General features: G+C 39.1%; 1 protein-coding gene across 13 annotated transcripts in view; it reads left to right on the top strand.

The window, feature by feature from the left end:
• The window catches only part of EZH2 (enhancer of zeste 2 polycomb repressive complex 2 subunit), a 66067-nt gene that overhangs the window by 24576 nt on the left and 23944 nt on the right, over positions 1–17547 (top strand). For 4 of the 13 annotated variants that reach the window (XM_072777593.1, XM_072777590.1, XM_072777592.1 and 1 more), the window contains exons 2-6: positions 1633–1756; positions 2356–2484; positions 10776–10884; positions 10981–11159; positions 14618–14734. In XM_072777593.1, coding sequence (XP_072633694.1) covers positions 1640–1756; positions 2356–2484; positions 10776–10884; positions 10981–11159; positions 14618–14734 — 651 coding nt within the window. In that variant the 5' untranslated portion in view covers positions 1633–1639. Of the gene's footprint in view, positions 1–1632; positions 1757–2355; positions 2485–10775; positions 10885–10980; positions 11160–14617; positions 14735–17547 lie in introns of those variants that run through there. The other 9 variants (XM_072777602.1, XM_072777600.1, XM_072777597.1 and 6 more) reach the window with 7 other exon arrangements.

Here is a 17547-nt window from a genome sequence, read left to right as displayed (position 1 = left end):
CACCTTTCCTGCCACTCCCCACCCCCGGAATTTTTCCTGTATATCTCCTATTCTGTTTTCTTGTTTTCAGCCTTGTTAGGTGGCACCTAAGCTCCATCAGGGCAAGTTCTGTGTCATTGATCTTTGTATGTTCAGGGCCTGGTTCCTAGTACTCGATGGTTATCCAGTGCTTATCTTGCCCCTCTTTCAGCCAGAGTAGTCCACGAGGCTGCTTTCCTTGTCTCTGGTGGGAGGCTATCCTGACAGGAAGTTACCCACTGACCTCTGGGCTGCCGCCCTCTAAATCTTGTCTCTTTAGGCGGTTTCTCTGTGCCCAAGGGTTTTATGTGGACAGGTAAATGAGGTTCTACTCTGTTACCAGGTATTCAAGCCAGAATATCATCCACTCCATTTTTTTTTTTTTTAAGATTTTATTTATTTATTAGAGCACAAAAAGAGGGAGCAACAGGCAGAGGCAGAAGGAAAGGGAGAAGCCGGCTCTTTGCTGAGCAGGGAGCCTGAGATCATGACCCGAGCTGAAGGCAGATGCTTAACCCACTGAGCCACCCAGGTGCCCCTGTCCACTCATATATAAGCCATCACCAAATTTTCTGTTAAGTGACTCTTGAATTCCTTTGCTTTACTTTTATCACCACTGTGGTGGGGGAAGCTACCCTCCTCTCTTGTGCGAATGCTGTGCTGCAGTCCTAACCTCCTCTATTGGTCACCTGCTCTTTCTAGAATGTCAGTCTCCCCCTTCTCTTTTATTTAAAACATTCTGGCTTTCCTTTGCTCTTAGATAAATTTACAGCAAACATCCTTAATGCAGCCCTTTGTACTTTCTGGCAGAGAGAATGTCCTAATTTTTTAGGATACAAGTATGATTTTTATACTTTGAGAGGTGAATGTTCTAGAAGGGGACACTTGTTTAGACTTAAAATGGGGACTCTGTACTTAGGCATCTGGGGAACTATAGGCTGTCCCCACGTTTAAGCGTAATTGGTTACCTAGAGCCTGCAACTGAAGATAAGCCTGGAGAATTTGCTTGGCATTTGCTGCATTTTTGGTTTGCTAGTGGAAAAACCCCTCGTGTGAGTAAAAGGGGCACAAGAGGCAAAAGTACAGACTTTTATCACAGTGTTTAAGGTGAGAAGCCTGGTAAAAAGTGTGTGCAGGGGGAATGCTTTAGTTTGTACATTCGTTATACTGTGTATTTTTTACTTTTAGTTCTGTATGTAAATTTTACATTTTCAGATTTCTCTTTTTCAATCATATTCTTCATTTATGCTAACTTGATGAAAAACTTAGAGTATGTGTCTACATGTGTGGATCTCATAGGCTGAAAACTAGCATGTTATAGTATGCTTAATTTCTGTAATGGGATCACGTTTCTGTAAAGACGGCTGCTTTTTAGGAGTGGAAAACCTTTGTCAATAAAAATCTCTCCTAAAAGTTGTATTAAATAAAAACTCATATTTTGGATGAAATGTTTTAAGGATAAAACCCCACAACTCGAATGAGCATCCTTGCAAATGTCATCAGTGTCATGTATTGTTTATTTTGCTGATTGTTAGTTTGCTGGGGATTAAAACACAAATGATCATATTCAGGCTGGTTAGATTAGTGATTTTAATATGAAACCATTGCTTTTAGAATAATCATGGGCCAGACTGGGAAGAAATCTGAGAAGGGACCTGTTTGTTGGCGCAAGCGTGTAAAATCAGAGTACATGCGGCTGCGGCAGCTCAAGAGGTTCAGGCGGGCTGACGAAGTTAAGGTACAGCTTTATCTTTTGTGAAGCACACCTACGGTTAAGGGTAGTTCCCCGCCCCGCCCCCCAAAGATAAGTTTCAATTTGCAAGGGTCCATTTTCAGCCAAGGTCATATTTATAGTAAGATACATGAAGGCTTGGAAGCCAAGGGCCTTGATCTGTCTTAATTAACATAAAGATTGTCCCAGGCACAGTAATGGGAATGGAAAGATTGAAATCTAATGGCCAGTCAATCTGCTTAGAAATCACTATCTTTTTAGTGTATCTTTTGTATTACACGTGCAGATTTGGGACCCAAATATAAAGGAATGTGTTTCATGGTTTTATGTTTCTAAAGTCATTGTGATTTTGTTTTTATATGATGTTAACAAAGAAAGGATGCAATGATTTTCTGTTCCCTGCCCACTCTTAGTAAAATAATAGGTGTGGTGCTTCTATGTGATTCGAATGTGGGAAGCCACAGTTTAGTGTAAAATCTGTATGTGTTTGAAGGAACGCTCCTGATATTTTTGAGAAATCACTAGATGTTAACTTGCATTAGAGATACTACACATTTTCTAACGATGAACAATTTCTCTTCTCCTCTCCTTCATTTTTTTTAAAGAGTATGTTTAGTTCCAATCGTCAGAAAATTTTGGAAAGAACGGAAATCTTAAACCAAGAATGGAAACAGCGAAGGATACAGCCTGTGCACATCCTGACTTCTGTGAGCTCATTGCGCGGGACCAGGGAGGTTGGTTAACTCACGCACTGTAGTAATTATCGGTGCATTCTGGTGTTTGCTCTTGCAATGTTGGTTGGTTATTGATAGGAAGTCATTCACCTCAGGATGTCCGTCTTTTTATTGCTCTTTTAGTGACTGCCTCAGGCCACTACTAGCTGTCCCTATAAGAGAGCTGTAGTGTTTAGCATATATTTTACTGTTACCAGGTAGGTTCATAGATTTTTGAGGATTGTTGGTTAAAAAAAACTTTTAACTTTAATACTCTTTAATGGCTTCATCAGATCACTGTTTAGAGCAAGGCTTTCTGACTCATAGTTGTCTTTTTTTTGGTCCCTTCTGAATTAGCCATGCTATAAGAAATATTTCCTTTTCATTCATATTCATAGACTAAGAAAGTTATTTATTATTTGAACATTTTGTTCAAATTCTGCAGCTCTCTAAGAATTTTTAAATTCAGTATTGAGATCAGAAGTCCTTTTTTATAGTATTTTTTAAAAGAAAGATCTTTGGAATAGGTCTTAATCCTATTTCGAAAAGAAGGCCATACATGTATGGCAGATTTTATAATTAAATGGCACATAAAACACAGTGGCAGCAAAATGAAAAGGTGGCAGAAGCCTGGGGCACCTGGATGGCTCAGTCGGTTAAGCGGCCGACTCTTGATCTCAGCTCAGGTCTTGATCTTAGGGTTATGAGTTCAAGCCCCGTGTTGGGCTCCACGCTGAGCACGGAGCCGTTTTTAAAAAAAAAGAAAATGGCAAAAGCTGAAAAACAGCATAGGACGGATCAGTAGGGTTTGGGTAAAGCACTGTGGTATAAGTACCTGTCATATACAGGAAAACATGGTATAGGAGGGGGAATGTTACTGGAATGGGTGCCTAAACAAGAAGGAGGAAGAAAGTTATTTGGGATTTAAGTTAAACTGCACAGTGGATGGTTGTTTCTCTGTCTAAACGGAGGAAACACCTAGACAGTGGGATCTATGCTATAATGTTTTCAGTGACGATATGATACTTATGAAAAATTGTAATATGAAGTAATTTGTTAGTGCATGAGACACCCTGGCCTTGGAGACTTGTCAGTACTGTCACAGTAGCATGGTCCTAGTGATGATCGTGATCATGCTGTGATGGTCTTGGAGACCCATGACTTGGAATGGTTCTTAGTCATTTATTCATTTTGTCAGGTAACAGCTCTTTAAAGCTTGGGCTTGCAGTTGTATAAATATATATCCTGTGCTGCTAACACTTTCCACACCATCTGGGACAGGTCAGGGACTACATATTAGAGGTAAATGACTTTGTGTTAATATACTAAGGGTGGAAGGGATTTGTTTTTACACTAGTTAGAAAGTTCTCAAAGGGAGAAAGGATGGGGCTTCTCAGTAGTTCTTTCAAAAGTTTTATCTGTGGTGACCATTTAGAAATTTTGAGGGTAAAGGAGAAGGAAACTTTTCTTCTCATTGGAAGAATAAATCTTATTCTAAAGTAAAATTTGGAGAAATAAGTAGGCACACATGGAATACTTAAGTTTTGCCACCCATTACGACTCCAAATGCTACCGAAAGCCCATCTGACACTTATAAGTAAAAGTTAACAGCAGTAATGATTTCCGGCCGGTGGTAGGTACTGTGCACACACATGAACCTTCTTTAATCTTTGTGACAGTTGTATTAGGCCTTTTTCTCCCTGGACAAGGACACTGGGCTTCGGAATACTAGTCAGCTTGCTCCAGTGATCTGATGTGGGCCCAGAAGAGCACCGCTTTGCTCAGACACCTTAGGAAATGAGTAAAGGTCATGGTTGATATACAGCTTGAATTGTTCGTAATATAATTGCAAGTACAATTAATTCAAATTAATATTGACTAATTGAATTTTGCTTTTCGTTTTGTCAAATGGAGAGAAATCATTGAATGTAAAGATCTCTAACTTTGTAATGTGAGTTTATGTGAGAAGTTGTAAGAAGAAATGAGAATTGTAATAAAACAAAATTGTTTTCTAAACTTAGTACCCCATGCAGGTTGAGAAAAACCATTTTCACAAAATAGGAGGGGAAGGAGGGAATTCATCCCTTGCCTCAGGAACTCAAGTGACCTGGTCAAGGCTGTTAGTTTTTGAGCTACTCTTGGTAGCTGATTCTGCTCAAGTGATTCATCTTTTACTTCCCAACCTCCAAGCACCTTTAAAACCATCATCACTGACTTCAGGAAGCTGCACGTTTATACAGTTTGTGATAAGCTTTTTGGTATTCTCATAATAAAAATAATAAAATTTTAAGACTGAGAAGGACTTTAATGATATCTGTCTAATCTCCTTACTTTGTAGATGAGACTGTATCCCTGTTTATTTTTCTGCAGTTTGAGCATTCTCAGCTGTCTGTCAATTTCTTTTATATGCTTTAAAAGTTGGAGCCCGAAGTAGGTCAGAAGCAGGAGGATAAATAAAAGTTAGTGTGTTTTGCAAAGACTTTCCTAGTAGTAGGCTTGGCAGGAGTTCAGACTGCAGTGTCGGTCCAAACACCTAAAGTCTGTGGCTTTCAACATTGGGAAGTGCTGTTATAACATTGTTTTAATTAACTGCTTATTTTTATAAGCCGATCCTTTGTAAGTGCTGTCTTTGTTTAAATCCTTTGCGGCCTGAGGACCGTTCAATGACAGTTTTCATTTTTTCACTCAGTTCTACATTAATCCCTTCTGTGCGTGTAAAGTAGATGTGCTCAGTTTTAAAATGACTGGTTTTTATCTAGGTTATTTTAGTGAAGAACGGCTGGCAAAGGTCACTCTCTGATCTAACGAAGCGGCTGCCGTAGATGCTGATTCAGATCTAGTGAGCCCTGCAGTTGAACTCAGAGACCCTGTCTTCACTATAGTGTTTTCTTAACGTATGTTTTGAAGATAACTTGTGGGTGCTTATTTTTTGGTGTTGAGGTTACAGAACCTAAGCGGTGTTGCCTATGCAGTTTTTATACATTATGTGTCAATATTTTTCTTTATAAGCTACTCCTGACTCCTGACTTCTTGTAGGCAGTGATGGTATATTTTACATTTATTTCCTTTGCTCTTCAGTTAATCTCTTTAAGGAACATTCACCTTAGAAACGTCACCAAGTGATAAACACAGACCAAGGGATGCACACCTTACTGATAGGGTTTGTGGTTGTTTTTAAAAACCATGGCTTCTAGGTGACTTTCATTACTTTGTCTTATCGGTAAAACACTTTATCTTCTGTAAGTCTTCACGTCGGTAGTCCTGTTCTTCAATGTGTCTGTTTCTCCGGTTTTAATGAAGAGCCTGGTTTATGAGTTACTCTTGGAGTTCTTATGGGTGCATTGCTTTTTGTATATTTGTCCATTTCTTGATAAAAACCACAAGGTGCTTTCCTTCATTGTTTCTTCCTATCAAGATTTTTATTACCTGTGTGTATTAGGACTGAAAGAGAGGCTTGCTCAGATGTCTGTTTTTCTGGGCAAGTGGGTGTGATTCGTATAGTAATTTAAAAATATCCTGCCAATCTGCATTTCTAGATTCCCAGGAGAATTTAATGTTCTTGTAGGAATTTTGTGTCTTGTCTACTAATGAAAATAGAATTTTTAGTGTATATTTAAACATGCAGCTTCTTCAGGATGTCTAACGCAGCAGCATCTTTAGAAAGCCATCATAGTCCTCACATTTAAGAAGAATTAAAACATTTTAATACATACAGATTTGATCCTAGTAATTGAAAGAATTGTGAATTCATCATCTGTCATTTGATATTTGCAAATTTTGGGGGGGTGGTAGTGGTGAAGAGGCTTCTATGAAAATAACAATGTAGTCAGTTTATAAGTTTGCAGTTTGGACTTATTTTTATTGAAGGAGAAGGATAACATTGTCTCATTTACACTTAAGCACTTGCATTATTTATTGACTCATAATGCAGTTTCCTCAGTTAATTGTAAATAGAAATTTTTGTTACTATTTACAAAGAAAGAATGATATGCTAGTGCACCCAGTATGTAATTTAGTGCTCTTAAATACCTTTCAACTTTCAATATAGTAGCATGCTTTCTTTCCTTTGTAAATTTCAGAATTGTAGAACCAGTAGGTCTAGATTCTCATGAGCCATTTGAGCAAATATGATGGGGAGTGAGGTCATTTCTCTCATGTCTTAGAAATAAACGGGTGGTTCTCAGTCTGAACACAGCCAGCCTTTCTCAGGGAACTAGTTTCCAAGTTGGCTCTCTGTAGCTCTTTGCTTCTTTTTAACCCTTTATTGGTATTTGTTTGGGGAGTGGAGTCCTTCCCCACCCTTAGAACTTTTCAAATCATTGCAGCCTTTGCTTCCTTTCTGGCTTTCTTTAGGCTGAAATAGATGGAACATTTCTTAAATGACCATAAAGATGGCTTTCCTTATTTTTTTTTTTTCTTTGAAAGGAAACTAATGTGTCCTATGCTTTTCCAAAACGACGTTTTTAAAAAAGGTCACTTATGTTTGAGTTTTTATATCATTATCCTATTAATTATATATCCTCTATTTGACGTCTGAGTTTAGTTTTTGAACTTAATTCACTTTTCAAGTGTAAGATACAGAATCTTTTAAAAAATGTCAAATGTTTACTTTGTACAATAAACCAGAAATTGCTTCCAGTTCACTGTTTTTCTCCTAGACCATTGTTTATATGGTTGGTGTTTTACATATGCAGATAGTCAACTATTTGACTATGAGATCATTGATCAAGATCAAAGATCACTGATCTACAAAGATCAGGTCTTTTCCCAAAATGCAAAACCAAATTTTGACAGCTATTTTAAGAACAGATTGAACCAGAAGAAATGAAAGTCTAGCCTGCATTGTTAAAAGTGTTTATTGCTGTGAAGAAATAAAATGTTATTAGACCTAGAACTTCTAGGATAACATGGATTGACTTAATTAAATTCACTGCTTAGGATTCTGTTTTATCTTCTCTTAATTTTATGAAAGAATATTAGGGGGGGGAGTACCATTTTTGGGAGGGTTGGACAGATTTCATGAGCTACCTTGTATTGATTGAGGGAGTTTTATACCAGGTCATGTGAATATCTGTCGGGTTAATGAAACTCTTTTAATCGTTCTCTTCAACTAAAAGGCCATTACAAAATGACTCTTGAGAATTCAAACTACACTGAAATATATAAAACAGAAGGCAAAAAGTTCCTGTAGTTCAACGTCTGTAATTTTTAATCTTTCCCATCTCTTTTTCTACATATAACGTGTTAATAGTGATAATATATATTTTATTTCAAATGGTTACTGGCCAGATAAAATGTGCCTGCCAATTTGAGCCGTCACTTAAAAAAAGATTTTTTTTTTTGAGTATAGTTCACACCTAATGATTAGTTTCAGGTGTGGGACATAGTGATTCAATTTCTCTGCACCTAGTGCTGTGCTCACCACAGGTGTGGCCACCTATCACCATACACTGTTTCAGTATTACTGACAATGTTCCCTACGTTGTACCTTTTATTTTTTAAGATATTTATTTATTTGAGAGCATGTGTGGATTTGGGGGAGGGGCAGGAGGAGAGGGAGAAAGAATCCCAAGTCGACTCCCCACTGAGCAGGACCCTGAGATCATGACCTGAGCAGAAACCAAGAATCAGATGTTCAACCAACTGAGCCTCCCAGGCGCCTCTGCTGTGCCTTTCATTCTCATGACTTCGTCATAAGGAAGCTGTGTCTCACTCCCCTCATCCATTTAGCCCATCTCCCCACCCCCTATTTTGGGCCATCACTACAACCTCTGTCCAGGTCCCCAATCTCTAAGAATGCAGTGTTTGATACTGTGGGATATACCATAATTCATTGCCCTATTCTTAATTGATGAATATTTTAGTTAAATTTTTCTTACTCTTGCAGTTAGTATTTTGGTTAATACCTTTCATCTGTATTGTTGTATCCTTGAATGATTTTGTAGGAAGAGTTCCTAGAAATAAAATTACTTGGTTAAAAGGATACACATACTAAAATTTTTATGGATGTTAGCACATTGTTCTCCCAAAGGATTTTCCATCCAGCTGTTTATGGTAGTGTCTGTTTATCTCTGTTCCCAATGCATAATATCAGTCTTTGGATCTTTGTCAGTGTGAAAGGTAAAAATGTTACTACGGTTTGTTTGCTTTTCTTATTCAGTGAAGTTTCTATTGTTTATATTTCTTTTATGAACTGGCTATTAGGGTGTCGGATCTGTTAAAATTAGGTTGGATTGTTTCTTAGGATTTTTGAGGACTTTTGTAAACTCTTAAATATTCATTATTTATCATGTTTTGCAGACACCCCCTCCCCCCATTTTGATATTACTTCTGGTATATTTTGGCTTATAGAAATTTTAAAAGTTTATATATCAGGACAGCCCCGGTGGTGCAGAGGTTTAGTGCCACCTGCAGCCCGGGCCGTGATCCTGGAGATCTGGATCGAGTCCCATGTCAGGCTCTCTGCATGGAGCCTGCTTCTCCCTCTGCCTGTGTCTCTGCCTCTCATTCTCTCTCTGTGTCTCTATGAATAAATAAATAAAATCTTAAAAAAAAAAGTTTATATATCAAATTATAATTTTTTCTTTTGATTTCTGTGTTTCTAAAGGCTTAGAAAGGAAAGCTTATATAAATTACCTCTCCATCTTTCTGTTTAGTTGTTTTCACTTTTATATTTTAATATCATTTAACCCATCAGCAATTTCCTCTGGTATAAACAATGAGTGGGGGATTTGGTTTTTATATTTTTATAGTATATTTCTGTTTAGCTTTCTGTTGTTGCAACACTGAACAGCCAGTGGATAGTCAAGAGGCAGTTATAAATCTTTTCTGCAAAGGTCAGCAGACTTGGCTGACCTGATTGACGGTCCCCAGAGCAGATCTATCCTTGAGCCAGGAATTAGTGCTCATCCTCAGACCAGGGCCTGGTGCCAGTCTCACCTCTTCACTGTAATTCGTGCCTCTACTTCCCTGTAGCGTTCAGGCCTGTGCCCACTCTCGGAAGCAGGGCTATGGAGCGAGCACGCCGCCACGGCATATGGAACCCAGGGGCTTCAGTAGTGCCTGGCTTCCATTTCTTAGTTTTTGCTTTCTTTTGTTCTTGATTGTTTTGTTTTGTTCTCAGAGTCAGAAATGATCTTATTTCCCACTCCTAGGACTATTCTTGAATTAGGTGTTTTGAGTTTGCATGGCTTCAGTTAGCTGCTTCATGTCCCTTTTGGGTGTTTTGTAGTTTTACCAAAACTTACGTATTGGCTCTTGTTCAATTTCTGATTTCTGGTTTTAGCAAAATAGAGTTTGTAGCAAAACTGCAGGTTATGAGGAATGATTTAATTCAGCCCATCTGACCCCAGACTGCATTGGGTTTTTCCCTGTGCATTGGGTTTTAATGGGATTACTAAGTTGACACATTTATGGTTGCTTTCATTCGGGATCAAGCTTTTGAAATTAGAATGCAAGGAAGAGTTAAGGGTCTAAACTTCCTGAAATTACATTCCATGTGTTCTGTGTTAAATGCGTGTATGTGTATTTTTCTTCTGAAAAGAAGTGTAAGAACTGACACACAGGATACGTTTCTGTAATACTTAAGTGAACTCAGAAGTAAGAGCCCTACGTTGCAGGTAGGGGTTCTTCCTCCAGTCTGGGATGGCTCTGTAACATATTTAAAAACAAAAATGGAAATAATTTATAATCTGGTTATGAGCCACTCTTTGATTTCTTAGTTCCAACACCCTCGATGAGCTGCTTGTACTGACTATGTCTTTGTCAAGATCTGATGAGTTTGTCTCCCTGATTTTTATTTCTGACTCTATCTCACCGGACCCTCTCGTGTCTTGTGCTCCCTGGTCTCCTCATCAGCCCCCGAGGCGTGGTTAGGGACTACTTCTGTCCAGCTTCTCTTGATCCAAACTTGATATTTGCTCATTTCGTTTTTTTTTTTTTTTTTTTTTTTTCTTTAGAACTTCTTGGCCAAAAGCAGTCTGAAAGTAAATTATATACACTATCATTTTCACCAGAAGGGCCAGCTTAAGATTTGGGTGTGTTACCTATTCTCTGCTGTGATTTTGAAGAGTAGAGGCAGTTTCAGAAATCATCCTCTGCTTTTCTCTAGATCTGGGGGACAGTTGATGTCTTCTTTCCTACCCCTTAGATATAAGATGGTTCCTTATTATTTTTAATTGGAAAGATTGAAGGATATTAGACAATATCAACAGTTCATTGTGTCTCTGGCATGAATTAAATGGACCAACCAGTATCCCAGAATATTTTTTAACTTGGCTAACTGTATTTTTCTCCCCCCTACTATATGGAAGTTGGACTTCACCCTTCTGATGTCAAAGATTGTTCAGAGACCAGATGGCCATAGCTCTTTTTCCTTTGGGATGTCCCACTGTAACATGGGGAGTCGTACCAACCTCCTAGGTAGTGGTGAATTTTAAAGAAGTTAATTTTGGTAAAGTCTCTAGCACAGTGCTTGGCACATAGTAGGGTGTGTTAATTTCTTTCCCTTCCCTGCAGGCCATTCACCTGCTCTTCCCTCTACGATTTTCCATAACACAGTTTTTACTTGGAACCAGCCTTCTGCCAAGAGTCTCAGTTTGGTTGTGTACTCCTACAACTACTATTTTTGGCTTGACTTCCCTCTCCAGCTCCCAGTGGTCCAGCCACACAGTCGCCTATTGTACCAGCTGGTTGATGTAAGTCTATCCATCCTCAGAGGAACCCGGTTACTTACCAGTAAGCTGTGTTTCTCTGAAAATGTAGCATCCTTGATAACTAATAGAGTTTTTTTTTTCCTTCTTTACCATTGATGATGAATCACCTCTAATAATGTCCTTGTGTGATCCTCAAGTAGGAACTAGAATTGGAGAATTCTATTTGTCGATGGTAGGTCTCCTAGTGAGTTCCTGAGTCCAGGACGCTTGACTGTGATCAGGTCAAATGCTTTGGAGACCCAGGAGGTCAAAATCCTTTTCAGTACTTTGAGTGATATGAGACTTAATTGCATAAACTGTCAAGGATGATACATTTTCAAAGAAAAAAAGTTACTGGTAAGTAACTGGAATTTTTTGAGTTATTTTCCTGTTAAGTCAATAAATAAGAATTCCCAAACTTGTTTTACCAACAAATGCTTTTGCATTTGAATATTATTTTGTAAATGGAAAGGAATATGGTTATTAGTTAAGGTTTAATAGGTAAGGAATGGAATAGGTTTCTAGAGATGCTACATAGATAATGACATGGGTGTAGACCTTCAATTTTCTAAGTAGATGCCCTCATAGCTTTAAAGAGAAATTGGAGTGAAATCTCCATTAGGCAAAATCAGCAAATGCAGTCTGTTCATTCCAGAAACATTTTTTGAGTGCCTACTCTTTTTTGAGACACTGTGCTGAGTATCATTGCAAGACAGAAGTGAAACCACACCGTCTCAGCTGCTTTTTGCCCTCAGAGAGCTTCCTTCTGACCCCCTGGTGACTCTCATAGGACTCAGAATTGAGATGTTGGGTCATGGGATGGCGTTGGAGGTAGTACTTTAGTGCTACAGCCTTTGCCATCTCATTTTTGTGCTTCTCGGAGCTCTTTCTATTTAAGGGAAAAACCAGCGGACCCCATTCAATAGATGCAGAGCATTGTCTGCATCTTTAGAGCAAATAGAGGAAGCAGAGTCCCTCCTGTCTGGTAGTTGAGCAGCATACCATTAAGCTGTCTCTAACCTTAAGTACGGCCTCAGGTTCAGATGTTAGGTAAAGCCAGATGGGTAAGTCAGAGCTGGAGAGGCCACACGCTCTCCCTCACCCCTCAAGCTTTAAAGGAGGCTACTCTTCAGAATTAAAGTCACAGTATCAATTTACTTCTCCCACCCCTCCCCCCCCCCCGAGTATAAAGCAAAACCCCAAACTCTAATTTTTTTTTGCTAAGACATTACGATTACTTCGCACTTAATGTTCCCTGGACAGCATATAATACTTGATTCAGTAATTAGAACCCCTCCTGGCCCCAGAGCCTACCCAGTTAGGCAGGGAGGAGGAGAGGCAACTTGGTAGTAACAGGAGTAAGAGAAGGGCCTGGGGGAGAGGGCATCTCGGCCCAGCAGCACCCCGCACATAGCTGTGCTCGTCCTTGGACCCTGGGAGCCTCTCAAGGGCAGGAGTGGAGCACAGTGATGAGCGCTTGGCTGTTGGGAGTCAGACTTAGGCTTCCATCCTGGCTTGGGAAATTAACTACCTTTCTGACTAGGCAAGTTAGTTAACTTCTGTGAGCCTCAGTCTCATTTGTGAGGTTGTGACACCAAAGGCAGAGAGGAGCAGTGGTTAAGATAAGGTATACAAAGCACTTAGCACAGTGCCTGCAACATAGTACGTGCTCAATAAATGTTAACTGCGATTATGACTGGATTATTGGATGGACGGATGGATGAAGAACCGTGTCAGAGACCAGAGTGCGGCACAGGGAGAGATTGTGGCTCTGGAGTAGCAGGGAACCGTTCACACCTCCTCATTGACTTGAGCTACGAGCTTTCTAGTATTATTATCTTTATCTTTGCCCTTTTGGAAAGCAAATTAATGGATTAATCACTGTCACAGTTCTTTCTAACTACTCTTATCTTTAAACCTTCACTTCCACCAGGAAGGTGCTATTTTGTGCTGCAGTGACTGTGACCATTGCAAGATTGTCCCTCTGGCCTGATGAGATGCTGAGGGCCAGGTGTGGCCTGTAAGCCAAAGATTTTCACTGTAATTTCACCAAATCTAGGCCTGCTATTTTTCAGACCTCTCAAATAAAAATTTAACATATAATAATTATGCGTGTGTAGACATGATTTTTTGGTTTCATTTTACTCCTTCAATTCTTCTTTTTGCTCTATTTTCACTGATTGTAGATTATGAATATATGTCCAAGGGTATTTTTGAGAAGGTTCTTGGAAGCCTGCTAATTGGATATTGGATAATGGTACTCTTTAAGAAAAGCTGGATTCCTAGACAGGATAGAAAGTGCTGTGGTCATCATTTGGGCACAGATTTTTACCGTATTTCATAGAATCAAGAGATGCAAAATTTTGACGTTTTAACATCTGAAACTGGAATGCATCTTAGAATTACTGTGATAAGAAAGCTTTGTTACAAAAAAAAAAAAAAGAAAAAAAAAGAAAGCTTTGTTACAGTTTAACTGGCAACATTATTTTCTTACTGATACAGAAAGTAATGGAATGCCTTGAAATTAATGTCATCATAGGTTGGATGAAATACGGTATTTCCAGAGAGTCTATGCACTTAAACATGATAGAGATACAGTATCGTGGCAGTATGTATAGTGGGTAAGAGCAGAGGCTCCAGAGTCAGACTTTCTTTCTGGATTTAAATTCTAGCCCTGTCTAATGTATGGCTTTGGGCCATTTACTGACCTTTGTATTCACCAGAGTTTTCTCACCTGTAAAATGGGGGCTAAGAATTAATCCCTATCTTATGGTGTCATGAGGACAAAAATAAAAGACATGGAATGTGTTTAAAATAGTGCTTCGCACATAGAAAGTGCTTAATAATATTACCTATTATTATTATTACTAGTTTAGAGATTATACTTTTGTAGAATGGATAGGAATTTCTTTTGTTGTGATTGAAACTCAGATCTGTTATGACCCTTCATCTTTGTTTAACATCTGGTAATAGCAAATGATGCTTGGGTTTTTTAAGAAGGGAAGATAAAAATAAGAAAGGTGAACCTAATAGTTTCCATATTATTATTAGTTGAGATTTAAGAGGCATATTTGGTATATATAATATTATTCCAAGTGGTGGAGATGTAAAAGAAACTAAGCATCAAGCCAAGAAATTTATAGTGAAAGCAAGGAGCAGTTAACCTGAGGCTAGCAAATATCGTTTTTGATTCTGATCGATATTGGTAAGTATGGGAAGGGTCGTTGGAGGCTTTTAAAAAATTTGCAAAATCTGAAGCGTTTTTTTTTTTTTTCCCACCCTAAGTAAAAGAAAGTGAGAAGGAGAGAGAATCCTTCATGGTTTTTAGAAACCTTTCTGTCTTAGGTAAAGGGATTTCCTTTTCAAAATTATTTAAGTGGGCTGAGTTCCTTTTTAATATGTCTACCACTTGAGGTTGTCCTTTTATTCTTATGAGTCAATTTTATTTTTTTCTGTTCTAGTGTTCAGTGACCAGTGACTTGGATTTTCCAACACAAGTCATCCCATTAAAGACTCTGAATGCGGTTGCTTCAGTACCCATAATGTATTCTTGGTCTCCCCTTCAGCAGAATTTTATGGTATGTACATCTGTGATCTGCTTACTTTATTATCACTTATTTTAAATAAAACACACTTTTCTTGTGAATCAAGAACAAGTAAAAAAAAAAGTTACTGAAATGATAACACTCAGTGATTTTTTTTTTTAACTGATACGTATATTTGAATAAGCCTTTGTGGTGTTGCTCTTTTTCTAGTCTTTCCAAGTTAAAATATTCTCCAAAGAAAAAGTGTTGAGCAGGAATTCTACCTGGGATTTATTTTATTTTATTTTATTTTATTTTATTATTTTATTTATTTATTTTTATTTATTTATGTATGATAGTCACAGAGAGAGAGAGAGAGAGAGAGAGGCAGAGACACAGGCAGAGGGAGAAGCAGGCTCCATGCACCGGGAGCCCGATGTGGGATTCGATCCCGTGTCTCCAGGATCGCTCCCTGGGCCAAAGGCAGGCGCTAAACCGCTGCGCCACCCAGGAATCCCCTCTACCTGGGATTAAAAATATGTTTATTTTTAAAAATTTTTTTAAAAGATTTTATTTATTTATTCATGAGAGACAGAGAGAGAGAGAGAAAATGAGAGAGAGGCAGAGACACAGGCAGAGGGAGAAGCAGGCTTCATGAAGGGAGCCTGATGTGGGACTCGATCCCTGGTCTTCAGGATCACGCCCTGGGCTGAAGGCGGCGCTAAACCGCTGAGCCACTGGGTCTACCCTAAATAGTTGTTTCTAATGTCTTTAGTAACTGAAAGATTTTACAGTGAGTGATTAAAGATAAACTTCAGATACTCTTCTGTAATTGCCTCATGTGTTTAAGGCTTCATGCAAAAAACATTTAGTTTAAGAATTGCAAGAATTTATGGGAGATTTTATACTTTCATAGACTACAATTCTGAAAGGATCAAGTGTTTAAAATTGTCATTATTATTTAGAATTATCCATGGGTTTTGCTGGTCACTGACCAAGGCACATTAGGCAGACTATATTATGGTTAGGATATGTTTTGGTGGGGAGCAGAGCTTACATGGATACAGTTGGGAAGACAAAATAGCCAATTATAACTTAATTTTGGCCTTTATCCAAAAAAATTAACACTTCTAGTTTAAATGGGATTAGTGAAAGTGAGATGTGGCACAAACTGGACTCTTTAGTTGTATGTAAGTTTGACTCTAGATAGATCAGTGCATTAAAATCTAAATCTTAATTTTATATCCCTTATGTACTTTCTTCCCCAACTTCCCTTTCCCCTGTTTTTCTAAGATTCTGTTGTCTTTCTGAACTTTGCAGTTGTCCTAAATTTGTCATCTGGGGATTAGTTGAGATTTTCCTGTTCTCCTCGTTTTTCCTGCCTGCTGCTGCATGACAGTCCCCGGTGTGTCTCATGGCCTTTTCCTGGTGTATTCTTCATTTTGATTGTGCTCTGTGCCTGAGGCACCTGCCGGAGGCACCTCCACAGCCGCACCTGTCATGGCCTCCTGTCCTCTTATCCAGTCCACTCTGTTAATCAGATTATTCTCCTAAAATTCTGTTTTTTTTTTTTTTTTAAAGATTTTATTTATTTATTCATGATAGACACAGAGAGAGAGAGGCAGAGACACAGGCAGAGGGAGAAGCAGGCTCCATGCACCGGGAGCCTGACGTGGGATTCGATCCTGAGTCTCCAGGATCGTGCCCTGGGCCAAAGGCAGGCGCCAAACCGCTGCGCCACCCAGGGATCCCTAAAATTCTGTTTTTAACCAATACCCTGTTTACAGGCTTCTTAAGATACACCTATCCTTACTTTAGTCTCTTTAAATATGGACTTCAGAACCCTCTAGTCTTTTATCTGTCATTACTGTCTTTTTTATTCTTTATTGAAGATTCTCTCCCTACCATGCATGTCTGCTTCCAGTCCCTTGTGGGTTTTTTTTTTTTTTTTTAGATTTATATTTATTAGAGAGAGAGAGAGCCCCCTCCAATGGGAGGGAGGGGTAGAGGAAGGAGGAGAGAGAGGGAGGGAGGGGTAGAGGAAGGAGGAGAGAGAGGGAGAGGGAGAGCAGCAGAAGCAGGCTCCTCGTGGTGGGGCTTGATCCCAGCATCCTGGGATCAGAGCTGAAGGCAGATGCTTAACCCACTGAGCCAGGTATCCCCAGTCCCTTGTGTTCTTAAGTTCTCCCTTCTCCAGAACTTTTTGTGGATGGGCTCTTCCCGGCTAAGTTAGCATCTTCTTTTTTCTCTGTTGTCTTCTAAACCTTCGTAAACTCATCTGTCATCTTGATTGGAATGATAATTTTGATAGGCATCTTGTTCTTTTCATCATTGAAATATTGTATTTTTTTTAAAAGATTTTATTTATTTATTCATGGAAGACACACACAGGCAGAGACACAGGCAGAGGGAGAAGCAGGCTCCATGCAGGGAGCCTGACATGGGACTCAATCCTGGAACTCCAGGATCATGCCCTGGGCCAAAGGCTGGGGGCAGGGCCCAAACCGCTGAGCCACCCAGGGATCCCCCATGTATGTTCTTACTTTATATATAAGAGCAGATCCTTTTGGCATAAACTTTTTACTTATTTTTTTTTAAAGATTTTATTTATTCATGAGAAACAGAGAGAGAGAGGCAGGCAGAGACATAGGCAGAGGGAGAAGCAGGCTCCATGCAGGGATCCCAACGTGGGACTCGATCCTGGGTCTCCAGGATCACACCCTGGGCTGAAGGCGGTACTAAACCGCTGAGCCACCCTGGCTGCCCTATACTTGATTTTATATCCCTAGATTTTTATTATTTTGAAGGTCTCTGAATAACTAGATCATCAAGTGAAGTTTAGAAATCCTTACTTAGGGATCCCTGGG

This window comes from Canis lupus, chromosome 15 (genome assembly GCF_048164855.1).
Source record: "Canis lupus baileyi chromosome 15, mCanLup2.hap1, whole genome shotgun sequence".
Classification (NCBI taxonomy): domain Eukaryota; kingdom Metazoa; phylum Chordata; class Mammalia; order Carnivora; family Canidae; genus Canis; species Canis lupus.
The sequence above is the reverse complement of the archived record's forward strand: the minus strand, read 5'-3'. Positions and strand labels throughout refer to the sequence as shown.